Below are 10,278 nucleotides of genomic sequence, written 5' to 3'. Positions count from 1 at the left end.
TTCTCTCTCTCTCTCTCTCTCTCTCTCTCTCTCTCTCTCTCTCTCTCTCTCTCTCTCTCTCTCTCTTTCTTTCTCTCTCTCTCTATTTCTTTCTCTCTCTCTTTCTTTCTTTCTCTCTCTCTCTCTGTTTCTCTGTTTCTGTGTCTGTCTTTTTGTCTCTCTCCTTTCTCTGTCTCTGTGTCCCTCCCTCTCCTCCTTCTCCAGGTTACCTTCAGAAGGGACCCAGACAGTATTGAGCCCCATGGTGACCTGTGGGCCCACGGGGCTGCTCCTTTGCCGCCCGGTCATCCTCACAGTCCCCCACTGTGCTGAGGTCAGCTCCAGTGACTGGATCTTCCAGCTGAAGACTCAGTCTCACCAAGGAAATTGGGAGGTAAGGAGGAAGGGGGTAGAGTAGATCAAAGCAGCAGTCCTATCTTCTTCATTCCCTTCCTTGGGGGTGGGTGAGGGATGGCCCTTAAGCTCCCTGTCCTGCCCCCCGAAGGTTTTCAGGAAGAGAGATTATCTCCTCTTTGGCTCTCCCACCAGAAAACTATTGAAGGGGGAGGAAGCGCTTATCCCTTATGCTACTGTAGCCTGGCCATCAGCCCCAGAACCTAGGAGGAGCAGGGAGGCCCCACATATTCCAAAAGCTGACCTGTGCCCTATGGGGTTCTTCCTACTCCCTCTTGGCAGGAGGTTGTGACTCTAGATGAAGAGACCCTAAATACCCCTTGCTACTGCCAGCTAGAAGCCAAGTCCTGCCACATCCTTCTGGACCAGTTGGGCACCTACGTGTTCATGGGGGAGTCCTACTCCCGCTCGGCCATCAAACGTCTCCAGCTGGCCATCTTTGCCCCTGCACTCTGCACCTCTCTGGAGTATAGCCTTAGGGTTTACTGCCTGGAAGACACACCTGATGCACTCAAGGTAGGCTGGTACTTGCCAATCTGAGACTACACTTTATATCTTCTCCACCTCTATTTCATGGTACCTCCCAAACTTCCCTTGTATACTCAACGTAGTATGTTCCAACTTTCCTAGGGCCATCTTGGTCCTTCCCTTGTTTCAGTCGACAATAAAATTTGTTGAATATCTACTGGGTGCCAGGCACTATGCTAGATGCTTTGGGATGCAGTGATAAGAATGAAAATCCCTGCCCTCAAGGAACTTACATTTGAGACCACATCCTCATCCCTATCCTAATTTGAATGCAAAAATACTTGTACCACTGACACTGTAGGATCACCCAAGATGCCTCCTCTCTCTCATTGCCCTGGTCTTCTCCCACCAACCCACCCTCCCCAAAAAAGGCTGTGGCTGGACTAAGAGCCAAGCTTGGGGATGATAAGTACATCATCTAGAGATGGTTAAAACACTGCATTGTGGGAAGTCCCTAAGGAGAAAGAATCATGGCCAGCTGTGGAGTGAGAATGAAACGGGGTTGGAGGCCCAAGAAGGCTTCTTTGAAGAGATGGAATTATAGACGGGTTTTTAAAACCAAATGGAAAGTAACCAGGTAAAGAAGGGAAGAAGGGAAAACATTTCAGACATAGGAATCAACAAGAGTGCAGTCAGAATAGCACAGAGTGTGTGTTCTAGGGGATGTTGAGTAGACCAGTTTACCTGGAGAATTGAGTGTGTGGTGCACACATCCCCCAAGACAGAGCCTTGAATGCCAGGCTAAGGAGTATGAACTCTACCTGGTAAGCAATAGGGATCCATCAAAGATTTTTGAGCAGAGGAGTGACGTGAGCAGGTCAGTGCATAAGGAATCATAGCTGATTTTCTAACAATAGCATCTGTATGGTACTTTTGGTTTGCTTTACATCCATTATCACATTTGAACCCAACAACCACTCTGTGGAACAGGTGTCACAACTGATTATCTCCATTTTACCAGTGGGGAACCCAAGGCTCAGTGACTCCACCATGGCCACCCAGCTAATGTAACTCATGATCTCTCCTGACTCTTTAAATATGGCTCCCTGTGAGTGAGCTCCATGGGACCTGGAGGGAGGAACGGATTGCAAGTCACCCTGTTTGACCCATCGTTATTCTTTCCTATCCTTGCAACAATCAGCCATCCACCTATCACTGACCACTAAGAATGTATGATGGGACAGAGCCCTGTGTAAGATGCTAGGGAAAGCGTATGACTTGGCCCTAGTAGGGGAGACACTTAGATAATTATGGGGATGCTGATACTGACCAAAGGGCAATGCTACCACTTCTCCCTTCTCTTGACGCTTAGTGGGATGGGTTAGGGAAGATGCCTGTCTCACATGGCGCAGCTCTCGAGAGATATAATGGCTTCAGGGAGAGAAGAGAGGCTAAGGCTGTCTCTCTAATACTGACGGAGTGAGGCAAGTAGGGACCTGGAAATGACCGTGACAACATCCAGAGTCTGGCAGAGCCCAGGCTTGGAGGACAAGGAGAGGGAACATTTCAAGAACATTAACTTTAACACCCTTGACTTGGTATGAGATCTTAGCTGACCCAGCTCAGCTTGGACTGAGACTGACCTTGGCCTCAGAATCTAGAGTTTTCATACAGTGTTCTCAGGTCTTTGGGATCATTCTTTAGCTATTTTCTTTCTTTTTTTTCCCTCTTCTGCAAGTCTTCTTACTGCTTCTCCTCCTCACAAATCAATAGCTGTTCCCTGCATCAACCCAGAATGTTCCTTATCTTCTCCCTTGGGTTCCCTGAGACTATAGGCTCATCCTTATCTCAAGTTTGGCACAGTGCTAATTTGCAGGCTGCCTTCTTCTGCCTTCATCATCCTGGCTCTTCTCTCATCTACCTCTTTCCTAGTACTTGGTCTCTGTTAGTATGTCCTGAGTGCCCTTCTCTCTATTCCTGGTCCCCTCTGGTGCCTGCTAGCATTTGTCAAGGTTATTGGGAGACCCATCTGGCAGGAGACAGTCCCAGTTAATGAGCTCCCTTGTTGGGTGCCCCACAGGAGGTGCTGGAGCTGGAGAAGACCCTAGGTGGGTACCTGCTGGAAGAGCCCAAGCCCTTGCTCTTTAAGGACAGCTACCACAACCTTCGCCTTTCCATCCACGATATCCCTCATGCCCTGTGGAGAAGCAAGCTGCTGGCCAAGTACCAGGTGAGGAGACTGGCCTGGGTCAGGGGGGGTGGGGAAGGAGTGGCAAAGAGGGAGGGAGATCTCCTGATGAAGGGGGGGGCACCCCAAAGAGAACCTCGGGATCATAAAGCCTTGGCCCTAGAGCTGGAATGGGTCATCCAAAGCCATTGAGCCCAACAACTTCATTTTACACATAAAGAAACTGAGGCCCACCCAAGGTCCTACGGTAGTAAGCAAAATTTGAACCTAGGCCCTCTTTTTGCTCTACCAGGCTTCTTTGTCATATAGAATCACCTCCTCAAAATCACAGTAAAAGCTGATGTTTGCAGAACAATGACAAGCTGCAAAACCCTTTCTCTTTTTTAAAATTAAATTTGATTTTTTTTTCATGAACAAGTATTTCTTTTCTTTCCCTCTCACTTCTCTTCCCCCTCTGAAAAAAAAAAAAAAGAAAAAGAAACCCCTCGCGGCCAATATGTGTAGTTGAGGAAAACAAATTCCCATATCGGCTGTGCCCAAAAAAGATGTGTCCCCTTCTACATAAGGAGTCCATCACTTCTCTGGCAAGAGGTTGGCAATATTCTTTCTCATTGGTCCAGAAATAGTGCTTGGTCATTACTGTGAAGAAGGAAAGGAAGCAGAAATGGAAAAATATAGAGAGAGTATAGTCTTTAAGGAGTTATTAATATAGGCCAGCCTTGTACTTGTGTTCTGAATGTCTTATATTTATTTTTTTCTATTTTTGTGTGTGCCAATTACCTTGGACAAGTGACTGCCTCAGTCTGTCCTCAATTTCCTCCTCTGGGATAGGAAGAGGTTGGCCTAGATTATCTCTTGGGTCCCTTCCAGCTCTGACATTCTATGAATAAGTTGAACTTATGCTAGTAAAAAGTTCCTTTGCCACTTACTTTCCTTTTGGGAAGGACAGATAAATCTGAGATAGGCTTCTCCTGAATCCAGGAAGCATCTGGTAAAAGTTGGTACTAGCCCAAGATTTAGTAAGCCCCAGCCCCCCCAAATGTGATATTCCCAGGAAAAGACTACTCTAGTTAGGGTGGTCCATAGACAGATTTCAAAAGTGCTGTGAACTTGTATCATGGGAAAATTGTATCATGATTTTCTTCAACTTCTAGTTGAAATTTATCTCCTTCCATTAAAAAACAAAACAAAACAAAACATGATTCCGAGAGGGCACCTAGGTGGCTTAGTGGTTGAGAGCCAGGCCTAGAAACGGGAGGTCCTGGGTTCAAATCTGGCCTCAGACACTTCCTAGCTATGTCTGGGCAAGTCACTTCACCCCCATTGTCTAGCCCTTACCACTCTTCTACCTTGGAACCATTGCACAGTATTAATTCTAAGACGGAAGGTGAGGGTTGAAAAAAAATAAACGATTCTGAGAAAGGATTCCCAGGTTCACTAGACTGCCAAAGGGGCTTATGGCCTGCAAGATGGTTAAGAACCTTTACTCTAGTGAGGAATGCTAATTGAGAAACTTAGAGCCAGTTATGGGCTCCTGGCTGTAATTTTAATTAAATTTTATTTATTTTAGTTAGAAATGATTTTTGACAATTGTTTTCTGACATTTCTCGACTCAGATTCTCTCTCTCCTTCCTTCCCTGCCCCTCACCCCAAGCAATAAATAGCCTGATAGAGGTTATACCAGTGCTTTCATGCAATACTTATTTCCACATTCTCCATGTAATGACTGAAGACACATATCACAACCAGAATAAAAGACTCCTGAGGGAAATAAAATGAAGCTTTGATCTGCAGTCAGATTCCAACAATTCCTTCTATGGCTGTGGATAGCATTTTTCATCATGAGTCCCTTGGGGTTATCTTGGGACCTGTTTGCTGATAATAATTTAGTCCTTCATAGTTGATCATTGTACAGTGTTTCTGTTAACTGTATACATTGTTCTCCTGGTTCTGCTCACTTCACTTTGTATCAGTTCACATAAGTCTTTACAGATTTTTTGCTGAACTCTTCTTGTTCATCATTTCTTATGGCACAATAGTTTTCCATTACAACTAAATGCCACAATTTGTTCAGCCATTCCCCAAGTGATGGACACCTCCTCAGTTTTTTATCAGCACAAAAAGTGCTGATAAAAATATTCATGTACACTAGTACATCCTTTTCCTCTATCTCTCTAATCTCTTTGAGATGTAGACTCAGTAGTGGTATTGGGCCAAAGGATAGGCATAGTTTTATGGCCCTTTGGGCATGGTTCCATATTGCTCTCCATAATGGTTGCATCAGTTCACAGATCTACCAACAATGTATTAGTATCAGCACTAGAGTACAAGTTTTATATCATTGGCCCTTGTGTGGGTTGGCAGAGAGGAGGTGGGAGGATTACAGATATCTTCTGAAGCTGTTGCTATCTGACTGCATGTGTTACTCCCCCTTTCCTTAGGAGATTCCGTTCTATCACATCTGGAGTGGCAGCCAGAAGGCCCTGCATTGTACTTTCACCTTGGAAAGATACAGCCTGGCCTCCACAGAACTCACCTGCAAGATCTGTGTGCGGCAAGTGGAAGGGGAGGGCCAGATATTTCAGCTACATACAACACTGGCAGAGGTAAGCTTGGGAACTGGGAGGGCTTGTCATTCATTGGGCCCTTCTTTCCTGGGAGGGAACTGCTCATCTAGCTCAAATAGGGAAGACTATTCATGATGTCTACATTGGCAGATCCAATACGACTGGAACCCCAGTGAAACAGATCATCTCTTTCCTTGAATAAACATTAGAGAATTGGAAAAATTTTTGCCTAAAATGTAAAGATTGGGGGTCTACAATGACTGAAAATCAGGAGAAGAGGGAATTTCAACATTATTATCCAATCGCTTCTCCGCCTTTTGGCTAAGATCAAATGTGGTATCAACATTATCATCCACCAAAATATGATACCTACCTCCAATGTCCAAGGCACCGTATTAGCTATTAGAGAAGATCTTTAAAGCTTGGTCCCAACCCTTAGGGAGCTTACAGAATAGTAAGGAATTGGTATCAACATCAATAGCCGGCCAAGTTGGGTACAGCATTCATGGCTTTTTCTGTAAGCTCCTCCTCATTTGATTGTAAGTTCTTTAAGGGCAGGGACTCTATTATTATTATTATTATTATTATTATTATTATTATTATTATTATTCACATCCCTAGCACTTAGTTCCATTCTAAAAGATTAATACATGTTTATCGATTGATTGATTGAAGGTGTGAGAGAAAGAAAGGAAAGGTCTCAAAGTCATCAGAGAATTGGAGAGGGACTCTGCCTTTCTTAACCTCCTCTTCCTGCCTTTATGGTTTTCAGACAGCCGCTGGGTCCCTAGACAACTTCTGCTCTGCACCTAGTAGTTCAGTGACCACACAGCTGGGGCCCTATGCCTTCAAGATCCCATTGTCCATCCGGCAGAAGATCTGCAATAGCCTCGATGCTCCCAATTCCCGGGGAAATGATTGGAGGCTGTTGGCCCAGAAATTATCTATGGATCGGTGAGTGAATGCCAAGTTCTTCCTGCCCTCTCATGTATTCAACACCCATATATCCTCCTACCAACCATAATCGTCATATTAAACCTCACTAAAAGAGGTTCTTAGGTTCCTCAAGCTCCTAACCCAATTCCATCTTCTTGCTCAGATTATCTTTGGCTCTCTTCCAACACACCAAAGCTGAATTCAAATTCATTCTTCATTCTTAAGAATGAAATTCATTCATTATTCAAAGAGTGAGCCTCTACTTTGGGCAAGCTGCTGTGTAATAGGGAATACAAAGGGGAATATGATAAATTTTGAGCCCTCAAGTAGCATACAGTCCAGTGGAGGAGCTTCTAATCTGGTGTCAATCTCTCTTCTCTGAAGATGGTAGTATAACACAAAGACAAGAAATAGTAAAAAGGATCTTCTTTCCTTCCTTTCTTCCTTCCTTCCTTCCTTCCTTCCTTCCTTCCTTCCTTCCTTCCTTCCTTCCTTCCTTCCTTCCTTTCTTTTTTTTAAAAACCCTTACTTTAGGTCTTAGAATCAATACTAAATATTGGTTCCTGTATCAGTCCAGGCATATATTAATTTTAATAATATCATAAGAGTCAGCTTTTTGAGCACTCTTAAAATATTATCAAGATTAATATATGCCTGGACTGCTACAGTTCCAAGGCAGAAGAGGAGTAAGGGCTAGCTAGGCACTTAGACTTATGTGACTTGCCCAGGGTCCTATAGCTAGGAAATGGCTGAGGACAGATATGAAACCAGGGCCTTCCAACTCCAGGCTTCACATTACATCCACTGAGCCACCAAGCTACCCCATAGATCATATCTAAGGCTTCTTCAAGCTCCAGAATTCTTTGATTCTCTATTCTTTACTCCATTTCTGTACTGATCCCTCCTTCATGACAGCTACCTTACTTCAATTTTACCCTTGCAAATAAAAAAGATACTGCCCTCCCCTCCCCTTCTATGTGGGTGCACACGTGTGTGCATGCACACATATACCATATGCACACACACCTTCAACCCCTAATTGTGAAACATTGGTGTGGTATTTTCAGACTCAACTTGAAGTCTAGGAGACTGACTCTGGCCCTGCCCTCATCCAACTTCGTGATAATAGCCACAATCCGGCTCCCCATGCTTTTCTAGCCTTCATTTCCCACTTCCCTACCTTTGTACAGAATATACTTCCTCACCTTATAAAACTCTAAGCTTTCTCCAAAGCATAGCTCAGGTTCCTCTTCCTACAGGAGATCTCTTTGCTGGTTTCCACAGTTGCTTTTTTTCTCTTGAAAAAAGCATTTGTATTACTTTGGACCCATACTTAATTGTCGTGCATGTCATGTCTCCGCAGGCACAATTAAATTCCTTGCGGGTATAAACTATTACTTTATCTTTGGATCTACAGTGCTCATCACTGTGCCTTGTACACAATAAGCACTCAATGTATGTCCGCAGAATTGTTACTGAATTAATATTAACACCTATAGCATACTATGATAAAAATATAGGGCATGATAATTTATTAATACTTCTGATTTTAATATAGTCCTTTAAAGTGTCCTAGATAAGCTCATTGCTTTTTTCTGCCAATGAGGAACTCAGTGCTTCTCTCTCCATCCATCCCAGGTACCTGAACTATTTTGCCACCAAAGCAAGCCCCACAGGGGTGATCCTGGATCTGTGGGAATCCCTGCACCAGGACGACGGTGACCTCAACACCCTGGCCAGTGCCTTGGAAGAAATGGGCAAGAGTGAGATGCTGGTGGTCATGGCCACGGATGGTGACTGCTGATGCCACCCTGGCTGCCACTTCATGAACACAGGAAGGGTAGAACTGTAGGAAGCAGGACAGAATGAGAGCACAGGGCAAAAAATAAGGGGTGAGTTTGGGGATGGGGAGATGTCCCTGCCCATCTCACCCCATGACTGCAGACAGGGGTCTCCCCATTCTCTTCCTCTTCCTCCTCCCTCTCTCACTTACCATAACCAGCCTTAGAAAATCTACACACTCCATTGTCAAGAGAGCCTAGAATCCCCCATCCCCAGGTTCTATCTCTTCCTGCTCCAACCCTCCTGCCACAGGGAGCTTGGGACCAAGGGCTCTGCTATGACAAAAGTTTCAGTCAAAGGGGGAGGTGACCCCTCCACCACCACCCCACAAACACATGTATGCACAGCAGCTCCCAGGCCCTCAGAGACCAGGGCTTCTATAAGGCTTCTGGGTTGGGTTTTCTTTTTGTTTCTTTTCAATGATGGGTTTCTCTCTCCTCCCAATGCCCCACCCTTCTCTCCTCCCTTAACACCATTTTATGCTTTGAAGAAGTCCAGTAGGACCTTGACAAACTGCTTTCTTCTGTCGAAAAAAGAGAGAGAAAGAGAGAACTTTAGATAGATGACTATTAGAAGGTCAAAGAAGAAAACCACAAAAGCCACAAAAGAAGGAAAAAAAGAGGGGAAAAAACCCAGTTTCTTAGGAAACGCAAAATGATTTATTATCCAGATATTTGGATGAGTCCTTTTTAAGAAAAAAAAAGAAAGAAAACTAAAAACAAAAAAATTTTCAAACTGTTTTCTTGAGTGGATGAATGTGTGAATTTTGGGGTATGGAAATGAGTCAGAGTAGAGCATAGAAATGAAGGAGGGAGGGAGACCAATAGAGCTTGGCTAGGAAAGTTTTCTTTTCCAAAATCAGTCTTGGACTAAATTCAAAAGGGATTGCACCTAACAAGAAGGCTAAATCATCTGGCCTTCCTCAGCTCCAAGATGCCTAGAGTTGGTCCCCAACTCTGTGACATGGGGGGAAAGTTAAAGAAAGAAGTTTCTCCTGAGTGGGGAAAGAGTATGGGAATCTGGTCCAGGGTGGAGAACAACATTGAGTTTTGGAGAAGTCATAAAGACACCATGTGTCCTTGGCATCTAGAAGAATCAGTAACCAAAAGGGGCCCCCATTTCCCCTGCACCTCAGCACTTCAGAAGCCTCTCTGTCCACCTGGTGATTGCCCAACAAGGGTAAAAGGAAAGATGCTACAAACTTCACATCCTGGACTGTACTCTTGGATACTAAGCAGCAACCCATCATCATGGCTGGCCTTGGGCTTCCCATCCTGATTGGAAGCCTGAGTTTGCTGCTTGGTAATAACCTGGAATCAGGGGAAACCCCCTGGAAAGAGTTGAACCTTTGTTTGGAGTGGTATGGCCAGGGGGCCATAGAGTACTGGATGATGTCAATCCTTGACATCTGTCAAGAACCAAAGCTATTATGGGACTCTGAAGGGATGGTTGACAGCTTAATTTACAAGTGAAGACAGCTTGTCCTGCTCATTTTAGCAAAGGAGATTGGAGTGTACATCATGAGCCATGCATGACACATGGGGAACTCCAAGTGGTTAGTTATTCATTGTTCTATCCTTCCTACATCCCAGATAAAGGTTGAGTTTCTTAAAATCAGGGCTTGGGCATGTGGGAAAAAGTATAAGAGAAACCAAACCCAGACTGGACTACATATGGTGAGGAGTCGAAAATAGGCGGAATCCCATAAACTGAGCCAAATTTGGGAGGGCAGCATTGAGGCATCTCCTAAGTAGCTGACCACCTTGGATTAGCTGAGCAGGGGCAACCCCTTCCACAGATAATGGGGCACTCAACTCTGTCCCTTGTATGGATCTTGAGTGTGATGGGCTTCCCAATGTAGTGAAAAAATATGAAATTAGGCAT

The 10,278-nt window shown here is 44.5% G+C and overlaps 1 protein-coding gene across 1 annotated transcript in view; it reads left to right on the top strand.

Moving 5' to 3' along the window:
• The window catches only part of UNC5B (unc-5 netrin receptor B), a 76,629-nt gene extending 67,424 nt beyond the window's left edge, over positions 1–9,205 (top strand). The window contains exons 7-12 of the mRNA XM_044660247.1: positions 205–373; positions 676–909; positions 2,942–3,091; positions 5,491–5,655; positions 6,389–6,570; positions 8,191–9,205. Coding sequence (XP_044516182.1) covers positions 205–373; positions 676–909; positions 2,942–3,091; positions 5,491–5,655; positions 6,389–6,570; positions 8,191–8,356 — 1,066 coding nt within the window. The 3' untranslated portion in view covers positions 8,357–9,205. The remainder of the gene's footprint in view (positions 1–204; positions 374–675; positions 910–2,941; positions 3,092–5,490; positions 5,656–6,388; positions 6,571–8,190) is intronic.
• Positions 9,206–10,278: the final 1,073 nt, after the last annotated feature.

The sequence above is a fragment of the Gracilinanus agilis genome, chromosome 2 (genome assembly GCF_016433145.1).
Source record: "Gracilinanus agilis isolate LMUSP501 chromosome 2, AgileGrace, whole genome shotgun sequence".
Lineage (NCBI taxonomy): Eukaryota > Metazoa > Chordata > Mammalia > Didelphimorphia > Didelphidae > Gracilinanus > Gracilinanus agilis.
Note: the sequence above shows the minus strand (reverse complement) of the source record. Positions and strands in the feature narration are given on the sequence as shown.